This window comes from Acanthochromis polyacanthus, chromosome 21 (genome assembly GCF_021347895.1).
Source record: "Acanthochromis polyacanthus isolate Apoly-LR-REF ecotype Palm Island chromosome 21, KAUST_Apoly_ChrSc, whole genome shotgun sequence".
NCBI lineage: Eukaryota > Metazoa > Chordata > Actinopteri > Pomacentridae > Acanthochromis > Acanthochromis polyacanthus.
The window spans coordinates 12279173-12299834 of NC_067133.1; the positions used below are offsets into that span (position 1 = coordinate 12279173).

General features: G+C 38.7%; 1 protein-coding gene and 2 non-coding genes across 4 annotated transcripts in view; all 3 read left to right on the forward strand.

The window, feature by feature from the left end:
- kcnh6a (potassium voltage-gated channel, subfamily H (eag-related), member 6a) overlaps positions 1-20662 on the forward strand; it is a 38975-nt gene that overhangs the window by 10716 nt on the left and 7597 nt on the right. For both annotated transcript variants that reach the window (XM_022195301.2, XM_051941438.1), the window contains exons 6-9: positions 993-1195; positions 15415-15840; positions 17639-18056; positions 19345-19544. In XM_022195301.2, the coding sequence (XP_022050993.2) occupies positions 993-1195; positions 15415-15840; positions 17639-18056; positions 19345-19544 (1247 nt within the window). The remainder of the gene's footprint in view (positions 1-992; positions 1196-15414; positions 15841-17638; positions 18057-19344; positions 19545-20662) is intronic.
- Positions 19689-19760, forward strand: trnac-gca (transfer RNA cysteine (anticodon GCA)). The gene has a single exon. It is a non-coding gene; the product is annotated as a tRNA-Cys (tRNA).
- Positions 20553-20624, forward strand: trnac-gca (transfer RNA cysteine (anticodon GCA)). Its single transcript has one exon. It is a non-coding gene; the product is annotated as a tRNA-Cys (tRNA).

Below are 20662 nucleotides of genomic sequence, written 5' to 3' on the forward strand. Positions count from 1 at the left end.
TAAAATATGGATGTAATATGAGGCTTGAGCTTTTCACAAATCCCATTTTTGTCATATTAGAGGAAGTCAATGTGTTTAAACTTCTAAAAGGAAAAAAAGACATCAGATTACACCACATCCCCTCACTGGTTGTCACTTTCATTTACAACAAAGATAATTGTACTGATAGGGGATAATGACCAATTATGCTACTTTTAAACTGGCATCGGCAAGCTTTTAAAAAGATGAAAATTTAAGATAAATGTTAGTCGGGTTAATCACTGTTCTCAAAATGATATATAGTTATTATGATTACAAGATTAGACAGCAGTTGGTAGAACTAAATGACTCTCATGTGGCGTCTTAGTGTCAATAAATAATACCACTCATATTTAAAGACAAAGAAGGAATCTCCTACCATTATTACACCATTACTTTCTGTATTTGGGCACGATAAATTTGACAAAAATGCAAGAAAAGGTGATCTACAAGCAACAAAAAATAGATTTCTCATCACCGGTCACTGACAGAACATTTTTCCTTATCAGACAAGAAAAAACATGAAGAGATGTGTTGGATATATCAGCTCTGTAACACAGAGAACATCTCTCTGAGCACGTCCAACCGCCCGATGCAATACACACAATAATCAATTCCTCTGTGTTACATCTGTGTGACAGTTGCACGAGTCTACATCTGTTCTTCTTTTCTCTCAAGGGAAATATTTTATTTTGTGTATTTTGTGCAGGATGCAGGTTTTCGATCTCTCCCGTCGTGTGATTTTTCCTTTGATTTTCACCATGTTTGTGTGTCCTTAATGTGACCTGATTCCCCTGCTAAACTTCAGATATTGTAAATGAAATCAAAATGTACATTTATGTTTTTAGAAACCTTCATTGCACTAATAACAGATTGAATCGTCTTAAAAATCCGACCATGATTGTAGTTCATTTTTAGGTGACACACTTCAATTTAAATTTTCCTCTAACTGCTCTCATCCTTCTCTTCTGTAGATCTGAAGCCCAGCGTTCTGAACTCCACCTCCGACTCAGACCTGATGAGACACAGAACCATCGGTCGCATCCCTCAGGTTACCCTCACGTTCGGCTCAGACCGGATGAGACCTCCGTCGCCCACTGAGATCGAAATCATCGCTCCCAGCAAGATTAAGGATCGAACCCAGAACGTCAGTGAGAAGGTCACTCAGGTAACACAGGTGAGATGTCTTTCACCATCTCAGGTTAAGACAGATCCCTTCTTTCTTTACACTACACAACTACTTTTGAAATTCTTTATTGCTGGTTCCTTATAATCTTTTAGTTTATGAAAAATCCGTTACACGCAGTGAGCTGCTACCGTGTCTTTAAGGAGTGAAATAACTTGTCTGACTGGTGAGGCTGGCTGGAAATCTCAATGTCTCTAACAGAAGAGTACCAGCATCAAAGTTTCTTGATGTCTTTTCCATCGGTTAAAGGTTAATAACGTACGTGCCTGCACCTGCTGAACAACCATCAAGGATAGAGCTCCCTGGAAAAGAATGATTTGGAACCAGATGAAACTTAGAAGACTTTTATTTACTGTAATGACAAATAAATCCGTCCATTAGGTGAGATTACGCCACATGTTCCAGCACAGCTTCTCCTATTTCTGGAATTTGGTAGAAAGATGTTCATATCACGACGACACAGAAGAAGACAGATGTCAGATTTTTCTTGGAAATTATTGGGCAACATTATCTCAAGCAGATTTGTGTTGTTTTTTTTGCTTGTTTTAAGGTGTAAGAATGGTCTAATAATGGACTGACTGATTTGTTTTGTGGTGTATGATTAACGACAGGGTAAGCAGGATTGGAGGAACAGCCAGAGTTTATTTTTTATCCGAGATTTTCAAAGCACACAACTAAAAAATACAAAAAAAAATCTCAATGAATGCATTCAGTGGCTGAAACAGGCTGCACCACCACATCTGCAAAAAGTCTTATTAATATAGACTAACATATGATTAGTCCCCATCAAATGACACTTACTGACAAGTATTGTACAATGCAGGTAGGTAGCAAGCATGAGGAGAACAAAATGACAGATACACAAATACAAATGGATGCAATAATATGGCTCTTTCAGCAAAATGTCATCTTTAAAGATCCCGTTTTTTAGAAATTGTGATTTATTGTTTATCAGAAAACGTTTTTACATGTGCTGTATTTGAAAGAAAAATATGCATGTTACATTTAAAAATTGTTCATATTCATTTAAACTCTTATTTTCTCTCTTTTAAAATACAGAAAATATCTGGTAAAATCACAGAAAAATAATTAATTTAAACGCTGTTCAGGAAAGTACTCCCAAAACTAATGTCCAAATAAAAAATATGTATTTTTCCAAACATTGGTTTGTACTTTTACAATGTCTGATCATAACATCACACCACAACAGCAGCTGAAAGCTAATAATTTTCAGGGTATTTACCATTGTTTTCACCATTTTTTTTAATTGCTGCCAGATTGTCACCAGTGTCACACAGGGGATTTTTTTATAACACCAGATCGTCTCAGCTGCAGTTTCACAGCTGGTGATACTGCAGCCTTCACAGCTCAAAGCAACACTTCATAGATAGAAAGAAAAAATGAAAACCTGCAGCTGACGGTGCTGACAGAAAACCAAACAAAGAGAAGGACTGGCTGAAAGTGTATCCAGATAAAAATGGATTTATTTAAGCCGACTGCAGGTGAAGATGAGGACGGTGGTGAAAAGGCAGAAACGTCAGAGAGGAACAGAGCAGCTGTTTTGTTACTGTTGTAGTTTGAATGCCGGAGTCCTGCAGATTTGCAGATTTGACCAGTTTCAAGGCTTTACTCTCACAGTCAGCGCTTAACATTTTAGCAAAATTCACACAAAGGCATTATTAATTAAATACATTAAATCCAACATGTAAGTTTAACTATTTTCTGCATCATAGCCTTTAATAAGGCATATGAGATCTGACAAATTTTCTGTAATCAAAGGGAATGTTAGATTGATTCAAGTTGAAATCTTACATTTACTGTTATTTTAGCACAGAGAGCTGTTGCTTTTTCATAAACACAGACACTGACTTTGTGTGGAAAATCTTTTACAGCCTGATTGATATCCATCCCCTTAACGTCACGTGTACATCCCTGTATTTGATTTTGGGAAATTTTCCACCATTGCCTTTTAGTTTTGCTATTCCATAAGCATAGCCTCATTGTCGACAATAATTCAATCTAACCGTTGTAACGTAAATGTGACAAATCCAGGCCTGAGCTACTTTCACAACACTTATTAGTATTCATTTTCATCTTAGTTTTAGTGTCATCATGCCTGTCAGTTACATTATTAACAATATGTACATCAGTCTTCTGCTCATATCTCTTATTTAAATTTGCTTTTGGCCACCTGGTCCGCTTCTCAGATCAGGATGTAATTATTAATCCTGACCTTGATTGTGAGGTTCATTTTGCTGATTTTGCAGAACAAAAAAAATAAGAAAGTTAAATGCCTTACAATTCTACAGTTTCATTTCGCAGATGCTTTTATCCAAAGTGATGTACATCTGAAAATAGATCCAACACAAGCAAGGGTCTAGTCAGGGAAAAACAACCTGCAACCACAGCAAGTCCCATAAAACAAGTTTAAGCCTGATAGGACCTTGGTGTCTAAAGGCAGCGCAGGAGGTAATTTTTTTTCAAATTATTATTTTGCTTTAGTTAGTCAAATGCAAAAGAGTGTAGTGAAGAGCTGAGTCTTTAATCTGTTCTTAAAGACTGAGAGAGATTCTGCAGATCGAACAGAGTTTGGTAACTCATACGACTACCGGAGAACCACAGAGGAGACAATTTGATCAGACAGACGAACAGGAAAGGGAAATAATGGAGGAGGAGGGAGCAGCACAAATCTAACTGGAGGTGTATTATGTTCTGATGTGACTGTGAAGTAAATTACTCGCAGTACATTCCACTTTGAATTTTTACTTTCTCAACATGCAGACATGGATGGCAAAAGTACAAAAATGTGGTTGAAATGAACAGATTTGGTTTGTATTAAATGAATTTGTTGATCGACAAACATGTTGACTTCATTTGCTGATTGACAACAAATTTCTAAAAATCTGACCTGCCACATATTTTTGTCTTTTAGTTATCAGAGCTTTATTTATTGTATTGTGTCAGGCTGTGAGGACACTCTTAACAAAAGTAACAAAAAGAAATTCCTTTAACACTTTGCATACTGTAGGTTTAATGATCTGGTTACCTTCTAGTGAACTTCAGCCTCAGATTTAGATGGTGTGCTAACTAAAATTCACAATATTTTGTCTGTGAGTGAAATGTACCAGTCTGCCGACCTGGAAAATCAATATGTTTAGTCATATTATATTTCCTCTCATGTCTCTTCTGGTTGATAAATCCAGACTTTATCTTGGCCACACTGTCACATCCAGTCTGTCCCCACATGGTTCAGACAGAGGTGTCTATAAATGGCATGACATCAGCAGTTACAGGGTGAAAGTGTGAATGAATAATCTCACCTGAGGTGCGACTTCTATGGCAACAGCAGCAGAACAAATTCATCAGCCACCTGTCATCACACCGCGGTGCCTCCACACACATTTTGGCTCAGTGTAACCTCTAACATCGGAAAAAGGACCACAATGGAAAAACACCCCACTGCAAGTGAAGATTTTATGATTGTAAAACTTAAACAATTCTCTGTACAATATATCCATGTATAAATAAAAGTACTAGTGCTACAGGATTATTCCAGATTATGCAAAAAAATTGACCATACAGAAAAAAAAGCAGTTTCTAGGTTCAAATCACTTTAAGAAATTTAGTTACAATCTGGCATAAACATTAACAATTATCAGTAAAATACACTCATATATAGCTAAAAGTACTGATACTACAGAATTATTCCAGATTATTTTAAAAAATTTGACGATGCATTAAAAAATTAAAAGCAGGTTTTAGGTTTGAAAGCACTTTGAGAAATAAAAGTTAAAATGTGGCTTCAGCTTCAACAATTATCAGTAAAATTACTATTTTAGCAATACTGAATAAATGTTCCAGATTTTTCAAATATTTTATATATATATTATATTATATATATTTTATATTTTTTCAAGAAAATTTAACGCAATTTTGAGGTTTTGAAGAACTTTAAGAAATAATTCTTTTGTTTAAATTTTGAGTATTGCTCAAATGTCTTTACAAGAAATATAACAATTTTATATATTACAACAGAATAAATAAATACTTTCCCCAATCTATTATCATTCAATATTAATACTGTTAATTTTTTTTTTTTTACAGATTTCACAAGCTTCTTACATGTAGAATACAGGTGTGAAATTGTATTCGTACTTCTTCAATAGCAGCTCACTGCCAATTGTGATGAAGGTTGTGTGTAAACAGGTCTATAAATATTAGTTTCTGTTACATTTGAGGCAAATTGTAAAGAAAAAGTTTGGTGAAAAAGAAGCTTTGTAGGTGCAGATCATTTATCATTTACTAAAATCTGCCAATTAGCTCCAACTGTAGCTGTTCCATTACTGAGTGTATAAAAGTTCAATGACCTAAAAAACATCTAAACGTATTGTAACAGTACTGCTCATGCACAAACACACGCCAAACTGTCCTGTAATGGCCTGTTTGGTCCAGTTTAATGCTGGCAGTCGGATACTCTGGGGCTCCCTAAGTGCATCACATTAACCCAGTTCATCAGAGGGGTTTCCATGAAGGTCACTTGACCCTGTTTGCAACCAAACACAGCCGGAGAGGTTAGTTTCTGTGCCCAGCTATCTGTTCATCTGGCTGGTTGGGTTCTTATTTAGTAGGATTTCTGAAAAACCTATTTGGATTTCAGGGAAGGTTGAAGCCTTTTGTGAATAACTTTATATGCTGGTCCATAACTCCTCAAGTAGTTTACAAAAAGCATTTTGTCATCTGGAAATTGGGCGTAAATAATTTAAAAAAAACAAGCTTGTTTTGAAGTTAGTTTCTAACTGCAGGTCATCTAAACTTCCCCATATTTGGCTTATATTTGTATGAGCAGATAAATGCCAGTGATTTGGTGCCAGATTTGTGTAGGTGTAGCCTTTCTGTTGCAAACTGCCACAACTTTTTAACACATGGTTAAATTTAGATAACACACACTCACACACAGTAATTTGATGAAATTTAACGGTTGTATATTACAGTTAGGTTTGCCAGCAGGCCTTTAAATCGCCATTCCTGCATGAATATGGCTTGACAGGAGTTTATTTTTTGACAATATTATGTAGAATTTGACCATGCTTGTGCATATGTGCATTTGTCTTGCATAGTTTTGGATAATAGGCCTACATTTGCATGCTATTTGCACAGCAGCCCTGTCTCCTTATGCGGCTGCTCTGTGACTGAACACTCACTTCTTCTTTGCGCTGCGAGCGACTGTGGCATCGACAGCCGGCTGTGACTCAGTGCACAATGTGGCAGCAGCATGGCTCCTGTGGCCCTGGAAAAAGTGAGTGCACAAACAGAAGGAGTCCTGAAAGGCCTGGCAGGACACTCGACTTGTTATCTTGACTCGCTGACGTCACCAGCAAGTTTGGATAAAAAGTGAGTGTTCCTCTGTGTTCACAGCGGCGAGTGTTTAGATTTGTTTTACTTTCTGTTATGTTTGTGTCGGAAGGTGGACAGCACTTATTGCAGCGATCAGTCTCTGCTGTGTGCTTCGCTGACAGACCACACACAGTCTTCCTCACTCCTTCTTCTTCATCCTGACTTAAAGTTGATCTGGGTTTTTAAATCTTGTTTTATAAAAAGTAACAAGGGGCAGATAAGTTCACTTTTTTCCAATGCAAATCATCTTCTGTCAGTAGGTATTTTACAACTTAAAAAGAACTAACTAGTAACAAATTAGTCCGAGTTTCTCTTATTTTGTTGTATTATTTCATAAAACTGAAAATGTATACAGGTTAAAATGTATTCTAGCAATTGTACTGATTCTTTTTCATATTAATGCAACCCTGCACTTTTAGAGTATAGTCTTTTGTATGTGTTAAGTGTGATGAGTGTTTGATAGATTATTAACATTAAGTGTTGGGTTTTTCGCTGTTCATCCATCCATTCTCTATACACCGCTTTATCCTCACTAGGGTCGCGGGGGGTGCTGGAGCCTATCTCAGCTGACTCGGGTGAAGGCAGGGGACACCCTGGACAGGTCACCAGTCTGTTACAGGGCTACATATACAGACAAACAATCACACTCACACCTACAGACAATTTAGAATAATCAATTAACCTCAGCATATTTTTGGACTGTGGGAGGAAACCAGAGTACCCGGAGAAAACCCACGTATGCACAGGGAGAACATGCAAACTCCATGCAGAAAGATCCCAGGCCCACCCCGGGATTTTAACCGGGGATCTTCTTGCTGCAAGGCGAAAGTGCTAACCACTACAACACTGTGCATAGTGAAAATAGTGAAATTTCATGGAAAAATATTCAGTTACCTCATTTAAAGTTCTTAATCTACTCTTTCTCCCTTTAAAGGAAATTAAGAATCCACGTGCAAATATTATTCATCTCCAAAGTGTAACTATTAGACACAGCATCTCACCTATGTAATAGAGAAGTCTGTTCTTAGTGTTTGTGTTGTATCTTTTTTGTGTAAGCTGTGTATTTAAATGACTAATAAGTTGTGAAATCATAAAGTATCTGGGATTTTCATGCATAAATGAATTTTTTTTGAACCCTCAAATACCTTTTAGGAAGCTCCAAAAGAGAAATACTAGCACCTAAAGGGTAGGAATGGAAAATTTAAAGCAGTATTTTAACTTTTTAACCAATTTTGGTAACTGAAGTCTCATTTGTGCGCATGTACAGCATTCCATGCCCATTCTGAGCCGGGAAAAGCCCTGTGTACACATCTTATATTCTTACTGCACTTGAGCCCAAAGAACCCTGCAAATACTCAAACATCCAAGGGAAGAAACAATAAACTCGACATATTTTTTCTTCTTTTGTCCCATCAGCCACGGTCGTAGCCTCTGCTGACCTGTTTGCACATCTTTTTAGCACATTTTAAACTTTCAGTGACTAACTACTGATCAAAACAACAGCATCTTATTTATTTAATGAAAACTTTCAAAACTGGCAGTTGTTTTAAAAGCTGTAATTGCAGGATGAGCCTGTTCTGTAAAAGTAATGTCAGCTTAACATCAGGAATGCTCAACTTTCTTTGTCTTGGAGCCACTTTTTATCCCCCGCTGGCCGTAGGCACGGAGGGGGGTATTGGCGTGGGCACGTCTGTCCGTATGTCCGTCCGTCCGTCCGTACGTACGTCCGCATTTCGTTTCCGGAGCATATCTCTGAAACTACTTGAGGGATTTCATTCATATTGCACCCAGGCCATCTCTATATAGTATAGATGTGCCTTTTGGGGTGTATGACCTTGACCTGATTTTCAAGGTCATAGTGAGCCACTCCAAATATTTTTTAGTTTCCGGATCATATCTCACAAACTACTTAAGGGATTTCAGTCATTTTGCACACACTAAGCCTGTTGGTAATGTAGATGTGCCTTTTGGGATGTATGACCTTGACCTGACTGTTTTTTTTTATTGTAGTGAAGATGTATCAATTTGTCGGTGTATCGTCCAGTATAAATTATTATTTCTTGCCCTTAGAGGTACTATATATAAGGCGGAGGATGTTTTAAGCGGCGCGTGTTTATTTAAAATGACAGGAGTCTAGAGGCCAATTACATAACAGACAATCATCCTTTCAGAGCACAAAAGGAAGCGAGAACACTAACTTCATACTGTTTTATTGTGCAAAACAGATTATTGTTTCAACATAACTGTGTCTTCATCTGAGACACACAGAAATATTCAGTCTAAACCAGGTGTGTGACTGTTTTTGGATAGTTGGCTGAACAGATTTTTAAACCTGCTGGATGATAAGTGTAAGATAAATCGAAGAGTCCCACCTCCAACATCTACTCAGGAACACGGAGTTCTCCTAATGTTACAGCGATACAAGCACAAAAAAATTTAGAATAAACATCTTTCAGAAGTGACAGTCCAGAGGAAGCCTGACTAACAAAGCAATTCGTTCTGTCAGACGCAAAACAAACTTGCGATGAAAGGTGCAAAAGTGCAGCTACAACTAGAATATCTTTCAAATCTGACAACTTTGAGGGAACCTGACACATTCAGCTCTTCATTCATCCACTGTGTTTAAAGTTTGGATCCAAAATGCGTCTCTGCAGAGAGTTTAACAGTTTAACCCTCCTGTTGTCTTCATTTACGGGAACCAAAAAATATTTTCCTTGTCTGAAAAAAATCCAAAAATTCCCCAAATTTCTAAAAATTTGCAAAACTTTCAGGAAGAAAATTCCAATAATTCCTTAAAAGTTTCCCTTAAAAGGTTTTTTTTTTAAAAAAAAAAATCCCCCAAATGTGGCAAGAAAATCCTTGTCAATATTTTCAAAAAATGAGTAAAAATCTTTAAAAAAATCCTAAAAATATCTTAAGTAAGTACATATATATATCAGTAAAACTTCTAATCTTTTCTTTAAGAACATTCACATAAAAATCCAGCAAAATTCGCTGGATTTTGATTGATTTTTTTTGTGAATGTTCTTAAGAAACATTTTTAACATTTGTTTTTTCCACCAAAAAATGTTCAAAGATTTCCCAAAAATGTTGAAAATGTGGACATCAGAAGTTTCACTGTGAAAATACATATTTTTTTCCACATTTTCAAACTTAAAACCGAGTCAGTTTTGGCCCGCAGGACAACATGAGGGTTAAATAAAAATACTCGTCAACTGAAATTAAGAAGCATTTAAAAGCTCCACAAGTCAACTTTTCTTTTATCTGTTCTCGGATTAATGTAACAGGCAAGTGACATTGTTGAACTTGAAAAATCCTGGTATAAATCAATCTATTTTAAATGAGACGCAGAAAATGATCGAGCAAGTGCTCTACCATGGGCCTGAGTCGGCCCTCGTGCCTTAGCTTGAGCATCGCCGGTTTATAAGTAGTGCAGGATGAGGGTGTATTTGCTGTGTGTGTGTTTAAGGATGCATATGGGGAAAGTGTGGGTGTGTGGGGGGATCGCAGATGGTCTGTGAATCTGTCTGTGGGAGTGTAGAAGGGTCCCATTGAGATTCTGTTATGAAAGCGAGTCAAAGGGCGTCCACTGTGAGGCTATCGAGCGGCTCTCGGTGGCTTGATGCTGCCTGTGACCTTGGCCTCTGGAGCTAATGGAAGTGGAGGGCAGCGGCCTGATATCTGTGCATCTGTCCGACCACCGGCTGCACACTAAATCACAGCCCCTCTAAAACCATCTCGGTTTCAAGTTTTTATCCTGTTTATACGGTTTGAATTATCTTCCTGGAGCATCAAGAGATCAGAGACAAATGTCAGGTTCAGGTCACAGTGATTCCTGCTGCTGCTGTAACTGTAGCATCAGTCGATTACCAAGTGTGAGTTTTCCAAAGATCATGTGCTTGTAACTAAACATCAAATCATGCGTTGCTTTTTTCTATTTGTTATGCTCCGTTACACAGTAAAAAATATCTTTATAATTGGATTTCGATTGGCATCTTAGAAAAAAAAAGGGAAATGAAGGTTGTCATTGATCTTTGCCTGCATTGATTTGTCTGTTAACATGAAGCCCACAGCAGGATTGACCTGGCTGTGTTAACTGTAGAAGCACACTTTAATCAGCAGCAGTGTGTGCATGTTTTAATGAAGCAGAAGTGTGTTTATGTGGCGCCCCCTGGCTTTGAATGAGTACAGAGCAGGACGGGGCGGAGAAAACTCTACTTTGAATTGATTGAAGTTTTGTTTTTGCAAGTTGGCAGAGTCATTATCAGTATTTGTGTCAAAAAGTGTTTGTGTGTCATTATTCCAGAGCAAAAAAAAGTGTATTTGTGATAAACAACATGCTCACAATGTGGGTTAATGACAAGTCTATTAAAATATGGCTGAAGATGTAAATTCTCACTGTTTTAAGGGCTGATTTATGGGATATTTTAATGCATTTAATCATAGGATTTGAAAATAATTTAAAAAGCGATACAAGTAATTTAGAAAAATGATGGTAATGTAACATTATACCTACAGTTTTTGCTTAAAACTTGACTGCAAAGTCACTTCAGAGGCACTACAACATGAATATAGACAATGATTTATGTGTGAAAGAGGCAAAAGCACTAAACAAAAATGTGGTTGTAACACAATGCATGCAAACAAATATGCAAACCTTCATAATCATTTCCCCAGCAGCTGACCATAACTCAAATTACCTATGAGCTGGAGCCAGTAATAAAAGTTCCAGGCCGAATTCAATTAAAATCTAAAAGGTTCTTGTTTTTATTGCTTCAGACAGGGTCTCCTTTCATTTTTATTGCTTGTTCAGTGCAGGAGGCGTCCTTCATAAAACGGCTGTATCATTTTTTATGAGCTTGAACGAGGATCCTGTGGCGAGGGCAGGGCTTGGAGCAGGGAGGAAGAGCGAGGGAGCAGGAGGGAGGGAGATCCAGCCCGATGGACAGAGTCGGCCTTCTCCTCTGCTCTCTCTCTTTGTCTTAGTCTTAGTCTTCTCCTGCTTTTTAACCCTGTGCTGCGCTTCAGCATGAGCATCAAGCAGAAACTTCAGCCTGTGAGTACTTCAGCCTTACTGTGTCCTCCCTGCTGTTCCCCTTAAACTCTCCTTTAGCTCCATATTCCTGTTTGTTAGCTGCTATTATTGTCCCCTTCACCGTTCTTCCTCTCTCTCTTTATTCATCCTCCACGTTACTGTTGCTCCTCAGGTGAGAAACAACCACTTTGCTCAGGTTAAACTGATGCAATGGTGTCCATTTTGGATGGATTACATAAATATTGGTGCACCGAATCTTCATGTTTCAGCTTCACTGCAGGGCTTTAAGTGCATAAAAATGTGTTGTGCTTGTGTTTGCAGTGTTGTAAAACTAAGAAATTAACATTAACATAGCTAAAGATTGTCATTTTATTGATGCAATTTGCACAAAATGAAAATGAGTGAAAGATTTTGCACCTTGCATTGTGGCTTTATCCACAATCATGTCTTTTAATGATTTGTATTCAAGCTTTTAATCCTGGAGGAGCTGCAATTTTACATATATTTTGCTTTATAATATTATAATTACAGTTCCCTTGTATTTTGCACCTTAACTCTCTTTTTAGCCTTGTGCATATGAACATCCTGTGACAGTTGAAAAGTCAGAGTACCAGCAGAGAGCGGTTGCGTGCAAACCGGTGGTGGCAGTTGTTCTGTGGAAGTCATTATGAAACAGAGCCGGGGACCAACATCGATAATGTAAAATTTCTTGGATGAGTGAACCTTTGCTCATGTGTTTACATTCTCATTACTGTGTTGTCTTTTCGCATCTGTTCAGCTACCGTGCTTAGCTTCTGACACACGAAGGAGCTCCACAGGTTGTTGTAGGTGAAGAATTTAATACATTCTGGGGATTTCCCACCTTATACCTGTTTCCTGTGTGCTGTTTAAAGCAGATCTATGGAGCAAAAGAAGTCAGCATCCCTGTGAAGCAATGAAAAACTGTAGAAACTTTAGTTACTTTGACTGAAATTGTGACTTTTTCTACCAAATATGGCCAAGTTCACATTTAGTCCTTGAGAAACCAACTATTTCTGGCCTCTGTTTTTTTTAAGCTGGGAAAGTGAAAAGAAAAAAAGTATTTCTGGAGGGGATTTTTTTTCCTAAATAGATCTTATCTGGCTCGACTGTACTTCTGGTTCCTGTGTGACCTGAGTTACATGTTTGTCTGTGGCTGTACTCGTCAGACAAGTCCACCTTCTTTCCTCATAATTATGCAAACTAAAATGTAAATGAGGGTCTAACAGCGAAAGGGTTTGCGAGGAGATGGAAGCGCCACATGTTTTGGCTAGTTGGCTGGTGCAGGAGAAGCATGCAGCAGGAGCATTTTCACATTCACAATGACAGCTCGACCTTGCCGTTAACAAGAATTAACTAAAACCACTCCTCTGCGTGCCGCCCAGTCAATGCCAGCACTTATTCTGGTCCACGATTGACCAAAACGCTCACAGCCGGGGTCATATGGCGCAGATAAAGTGGAGGGTCACGTGGTGCAGCAGGGGCAGGTGAGGCTCATTAAAAAGGGCAGTTAGGAGAGGAGGCAGCGAGGACAGAACTGGGACTTCAGAGCTCGATTGTGGTGTTGGTGAAAGTCAGATTTGAGATTTTACTGCGAGAAGGTGATGCAGGGAAGGAGATGGCCGCTGCACCGCAGGCAGGTAGGGCTGCAGAGGGTTTGGAGGAGCCTCTTCCTCTGCTGCTGTGGTCGACACCAGGATGAAAACCTGGACACGGAGGCTCTTATAGTCGTACCGGTCAGTGGGATCTCACTCATCACTGACTCAGTCCCTGTTCGTTCACTGCTTTGTGTTGTTCTGCCTGGTAAAGATGCTTGACTTGATGTTTTTGCAGCTCTGGATGAGGATTTGTTTATCGCTGCTCTACAGGAGAACAGGCTGGAATTGTTTTTGAAAGTTTTCCTGCATTAAAAATGTGTCACACTAGGGAAACTGTGTGTTGTTAACAATCTGTGACATTACCTCCTGCCAAACTTGTTCAGAATCAATTTGAGAAACTCGCAGTTTTCTTTGGCACAGAGGGTTTTCCATTAAAGTCTGATCGAGTGTAAGTAAGTGTGAAACCCCAAAAATGTGCACAGCTGCTAATTTATGCAGGGACATTTTCCCTGCCAGGCAAAGTGATACTGTTTGTTGTCTTGCGAGACAACATGGAGTCAGAAGTTGGGACAAGTTGGGCTGCCAAATTTAGTTTCTAATCTTAAACTGGGCAGCTGTTAATCACAAAAACTTTACACTTTGTGTTTTCTGCCGCTTTAAAAAACATTTTCCTGGAGGGCTTTTCTTGTGAAATAATTTGTTTTTATCGGTGCCTCAGCTTCAGCTTAGTTGCTCTCCAAAAACACAATTTTGTGTATGTATAGCTGTAGGAGAAGCACTACCAGTGAATCTGCTGTTTGTTTCATGTTATACAAAATATTAGACATAAAATAACATCAATATGTGGTTATAAAAACCTTTCCAATCTCTGCTGTTTACACACAAATCAAGAGAGGAGTGTAAATTACGGTGCAGCGCAAGAATATTAAATCTCATCTGTGAGGGACGAACTTGCTAAAAAATTTAAACTTTTAAAAAATTAAACCTGGTCATGAAAGCTGTATTTAGTTAATGATATTTAAATGATAATGTTAATTAAAAGTTATTGCTAGACAGACCAAATACTGATTTTCTTTTCCCCCTACTTTTTATTCTACTCCCCCTACTCTGCCTTTGTTCTTCTGGATCATGTAGTTGCCAGTTTTTCCTGATTACATGCCCCTCTCATAACAAGAAAAAACTAATTTCAAGCAACTTTTACCTTGAAATAAGTGAATATATCTGCCAATAGAACAAGTGAAAAATGGGTTGATAAGAGTTCCTGAAATAAGATATGATATTTAGAATATTGAGATCTTAAAATTATCTGGGAAAACTTATTTTAAGCAACACTTCACCAGGATTTTCAAGCTTGAGTGTCTTAAAATAAGCCAGACATGCTAAAACAAAATAGCATTTTTTTCACCCAAAAATAGAGTTTTGCTTTCGTGTAGCCTCCTAATTTCAGATGTGTTAAACTTATTTTGAGTTTTCTTGTAAAATACAACTCAAAACAAGATAATTTCAAGATTGTTTGACTTAACAAGATATTTAAGATGCATTGTCTTAAAACACATCCCTCCTGCTATCAAAAACATGTATGTGGTTATGCATCTGATGAAGGATTATGTGCAGATATGCTTGTGTGTGAACAAGGTAATAGCATTAGTTAGTTTTCTTTACCGTAGAACTCTGGTGAACAATGGACTGAAGAGCTTCCCATGTGTGACTGTATATAGTTAAATATGTTACATTGTTAAAAAAATACAAAAATGCTTTGGATGGGCAACATTTGGATAACTGAATAATGGAATGTCTCGGAAAAAGTGTTTTGTGACTTTGACAGAAGTTCAGCTGTAACTGTGAGACAATATGTAAGAATGTATTTGCCAAAATAAAACAAAAAACAAAAAAAACCACATCCCTCCATCTTGCTGAAATGACACTTGTTAAGTGAATTTATCTTAAATCAAGTGGGATGAGACATTTTGACTAAAAATATGACAAATAGACTTGGTAAGAGTTTAAGTTTTTGCAGCGTGAAGTGCTGTTACTTTCCACGCTCTAATAAGTTAACAGATAAACCAGCTAATGGACAAACGTCTTCCTATCCGCTGTACATGCTTCAGTTCAGTCAATTAAACTTCATGCTTATTAAACTAACCTCTCTTCTCTCCTCTCCTCAGGTGTTGTCCCTCGGTGCCGACGTGCTGCCGGAGTACAAGCTTCAGGCCCCACGCATCCACAAATGGACCATCCTGCACTACAGCCCCTTCAAAGCGGTGTGGGACTGGGTCATCCTGCTGCTGGTCATCTACACGGCCATCTTCACGCCGTACTCGGCCGCCTTCCTGCTCAACGAGGTGGAGGAGGACCGGAGGAGAAACTGCGGCTACACCTGCAACCCGCTCAACGTGGTGGACCTGGTGGTGGACATCATGTTCATCGTGGACATCCTCATCAACTTCAGGACCACCTACGTCAACCACAACGACGAGGTGGTCAGCCACCCGGGACGCATCGCGCAGCACTACTTCAAGGGCTGGTTCCTCATCGACATCGTGGCCGCCATCCCGTTTGACCTGCTCATATTTCGCTCTGGTTCGGAGGAGGTGAGAAAAAGTAACTCAGTCATCAACAAATTGCTTTCACTGATTTTTTTTCCTGTTTATCACAGAAGATAAAAGATGACAAAATCTGTCTTGGCATGTCGCTAATATCATCACAAGTGGCTCTCGTTCATTTAAATCTCAGGTGAAGTAAGTGAACCATTATTCATGTGATAAGCAACACCTTTTATTCTGAGAAAAAAGCCTCTGAGCTTCAGGGAGTTTGTTGGTTAACATTCCCCCTGCCTCTCCCCAGATATTTCTTGTCTCCACTGTCTCTGCAAATGTATGAATAAAATAAGAAGCTGTACCCTATTTTTCGCAACTTTTACCTAAAAAGTATCCTCAAATTTAGTCTGCAAAACTGCATCACTGTACATGGCCAAAATGAACAATTTCATGCCCTATGGATGGGAAACTCTTGAGAAAATCTTGCAGTGCAACAAGTAACTTTATTCTTATCATAATGGCAGCCGAGATTTTAAAAATTGCTGCAAAAATTGACGTTTTTCCTTCCTACAATCAAGACTGCAAATCAGAGGGTAAAAATCAGCCATATAAGAATGATTCAGTGGCCCTGATATTAATATATTTGATCTAAAGTTCTACCCAGTGTGATGAAACAGATGATGAAGCACAGTTAATGTCAAATGCATTTTAGTCTTAGTCGTTCCATCTGGCTCCTTCGGTGAATGTGCTGCACTTGGCAAACGTCTAAAAACTGCAGCAGCTGTGTTTTTAAACAGATACTGTCTGATCCAGAGTCAGGTTCCTGCAGGGTGAAGAGGTTAATGGTGCAGTAGAAATTAGAGGGCAATAGTGGACAGTAAACAGAAGAAATGTGTATCCATTGTCAAGAAGGATAATCAGAAATCCTCCTGAGTTACAGGAGTGCTGTCTTCTGAATCATTCTTTGCACATTTACTGAGTAAAAACACCATTTACAGATCTATCACCGGCTTCTCTGAGTTAAAAACTGCTGCCAATCTGGAGACATTGTAAAATATCCTCCATATTGTATGCCAGAATTGGTAGTTAAATTAACTGACAACAGCAAACAGGTCACCATCATGCAGCAGTGCAAGACATCCATTCATCCATTCTCTATACACCGCCTTATCCTCACTAGGGTCGTGGGGGGTGCTGGAGCCTATCCCAGCTGACTCGGGCGAAGGCAGGGGACACCCTGGACAGGTCACCAGTCTGTCACAGGGCTACATATACAGGCAAACAAGCACACTCACATTCACACCTACGAGCAGTTTAGAGTACTCAATTAACCTCAGCATATTTTTGGACTGTGGGAGGAAGCCGGAGTACCCGGAGAAAACCCACGCATGCACAGGGAGAACATGTAAACTCCATGCAGAAAGATCCCAGACCCAGGCCGGGATTTGAACCGGGATCTTCTTGCTGCAAGGCGAAAGTGCTAACCACTACAACACTGTGCGGCCCCAGTGCAAGACAAATACAACAAAATTTTAAAACGTACATTCTCAAATGTAGAAAGAACAGAACATTTTAAAATGTAATAAATGTCAGTGTTTAAAGTGTGGCAGCAGGGAACACACATATTAATGAGTATTTGGATTTTATATATACAACAGCTACTCGTTAAGACATTTAGAGTTTTTGAGATGCAGTGAATCCATTAATTGAATCTGTCCTATTGTATTTCCATCTCAGCTATTTGCATGTGTGAATACAATGAATCTGCCCTAAAAAAAAATGTTGAAGATTCTTGTTTAATGAACTTTCCCACCAGTTTGACATTGTTTTCTTCACCGACTATCTCCTCCAGCCTCAGACAACTACTCTGATCGGATTATTGAAGACAGCCAGACTGCTGAGGTTGGTGCGAGTTGCCAGAAAGCTGGACCGATACTCAGAATATGGAGCAGCCGTCCTCTTCCTCCTCATGTGCACCTTCGCCCTCATCGCTCACTGGCTGGCCTGCATCTGGTACGCCATCGGCAACGTGGAGCGCACCAGCTCCGCCCGCATCGGGGCCTTGAAGATTGGCTGGCTGGACAACCTGGCCGACCAGATCGGAAAACACTACAATGACAGCGACGCCGCCTCAGGACCCTCCATCAAAGACAAGTACGTCACCGCCCTGTACTTCACCTTCAGCAGCCTGACCAGCGTCGGCTTCGGCAACGTGTCGCCCAACACCAACCCAGAGAAGATCTTCTCCATCTGCGTCATGCTCATCGGCTGTGAGTAGAGCAGGAAGAGGGTCTGAGGGTGTAGAAAGAGGCTTTGTAGCAAAATTCAAAGCTTCAGTCTTCAAGTGACGCTTTCATGTAAAAATACAGACACCCTGCCTTTTCACAAGACTTGTATTTTTATTGCAAAGTTAAATTTATGCCTCTGAAACCTACAATTAATGGAATTCATCTTGCTTGTATTCTATTTCTTAGGTATAGTTGGGTGTAATGTATTTTTAAAATGAGGAATTCATTCATTTAAACATAATAGGACAAAATAAGTGAAAAAACATTCACGGAAAAAACATTTTGACAAGTGAAGATAAAACAACATAGTCAGCCAGTGTGCATTATTTTCAAGTGAAATTCCAAAACTACTCTTAAATATAGTCAAATGCAGTAATTAGTCCAATATATGACAGAATGAGTTTAGATGACATCAAATATCTACTTAAATTCCACTAAAATTTTGATTTAAATAAAGGGTGTCGCAGTATAATGGTGTTGTCAATAACTATTATATTTTAAACATGAAATATTGTTATTATTGTTATGAATACACCTATGATGATTTTGTGGCAATCCAGCATTACCTCCCTGCACTTACATTTTGAGTTTAAGTCATTTGCCCAAAAGAGATAAACCATACAATTAAATTGACAGCTTTTGCTGCAGATATCATGGTAATATCATTTCTGTGCAGTGAAAATCTAATCACGGCAGCTCTGCTTTAAATGATCACTTCTGTAAAAAAAGACAAAAAAAGATAACAGGCCTTACATAAGTGGATCTCACCGTGCTGCAATTCATTCTTAATTTTAAAATTTATACCTGTTTTTATGTACATACATCCAACATGTACACTCATCTATTTTAGTCTATCATCTATTTTTGCCTTTCTTTGATCAAATCAAAGTTATTTACATAGCATGTTTTAAAATAACTTAAGTTCTGTATGTGTCATATGACAGGCAATGACAAAAATATGCACAACAAAGATGGTGAACAGGATAAAACTTGCAAATTGATCATGAAATATTAAAAAAAACAACAAGACAAACACACAATAGCTTCTAATATCAAACTCTAAAATAAAGTCAGTCTAAGAGACTAAAATCAAAAGACCACTAAAATCATGCATGTTTTGAGATTTTTCAAATGGAGGAGTGACATTGGGTAGTCAGTGATGTGAAACAGATTCTCCTGGTTCTAATCGAAACTAGGATATTATAGTAGACACCTGAATCCTGTGGCTACCGGAACATCCCCGGCATACGTTGTCTTCTACCCTGTGCAGCTCTGATGTACGCCAGCATCTTTGGAAACGTGTCGGCCATCATCCAGAGACTTTATTCCGGCACGGCTCGCTACCACACACAGATGCTGCGCGTCAAAGAGTTCATCCGTTTCCACCAGATCCCTGGAGGCCTGAGACAACGGCTGGAGGAGTATTTCCAACATGCCTGGTCCTACACCAACGGCATCGACATGAACGCTGTAAGTCATGCACACACAGTATAATGTTATAGTTGGGTTGCTGTTAATGGTTAGAAATATGGCAAATACATGTTTATTGATGCTTTTATGCACAAATGTTCTCTTAAAAATGATTATTTTGATCTCTGAGTTGGAGGTTCATGTGGGGGTATAGCTCAGCGGTAGAGCATTTGACTGCAGATCAAGAGGTCCCCAGTTCAAATCTGGGTGCCCCCTCATGTGTAGTGCATATCTGATATGTGCTAATGTGTGAACTTATTACTGAAACAGATGCTATAACATGGTATGTGCACACGTTGTCAGACTTTACAACCACCACTACTCCCATTTCACCCTGGTGCCATGTCACTTCATTCAAACATGGGCAATATGAGCATTTTGTACATTTTAAAGGCTTCTGCATGTTTAAAAATCTGGGCAATGTCAGTATTTTCTACTTATGGAAGAATCTGAATAGCATCAACAGTACTTATTTGTATTTCTTTATTTTTTGAAATTTTTTTTGAAATTTGCTTGATTCCTTTTGCTGCTGTAACGCTCCAACTTTCTCGCTGTTAGACTGGTAAAGCCTTGTCTTATCTTAAAGCTGATTGTATAAATGAAACATATAATAAAGTGGCCTATACCAACATATATTACAATTTTTACGTAACTCAACTTGCTTTTTTTTACATTCCATTTTCCGCATTTTCTTTTCTATTCTGTGTCTGACCTACAGGGGTTGTTTGCCTTGTTCTGTGCTGCTGCAGTGACCCTGTTTTCCCTGAACATTCGCGTAACTTTATCAATAATAACCTGATTTTACTGAGGTTTAACCAGCTTTTCTGTGTCACAATGCAAGCCAGACCTTTAAAAAAATCCAACAAAATTATTGTGACATTCATATTTTTTTCAGTTCAGTACATTTTGGATTTTATTAAGGACACAGCTCATGGAGTTCCTCTTCTTCAAACAGATTTTAGGCATCATTTGTAGATTCCTTTGATTCAGAAATAGGCTCATGCAGTAGGGGGTATAGCTCAGTGGTAGAGCATTTGACTGCAGATCAAGAGGTCCCCAGTTCAACTCTGGGTGCCCCCTTTTCATTTAGACCCAGCAGTTTCCACTGAGGTTGCCAC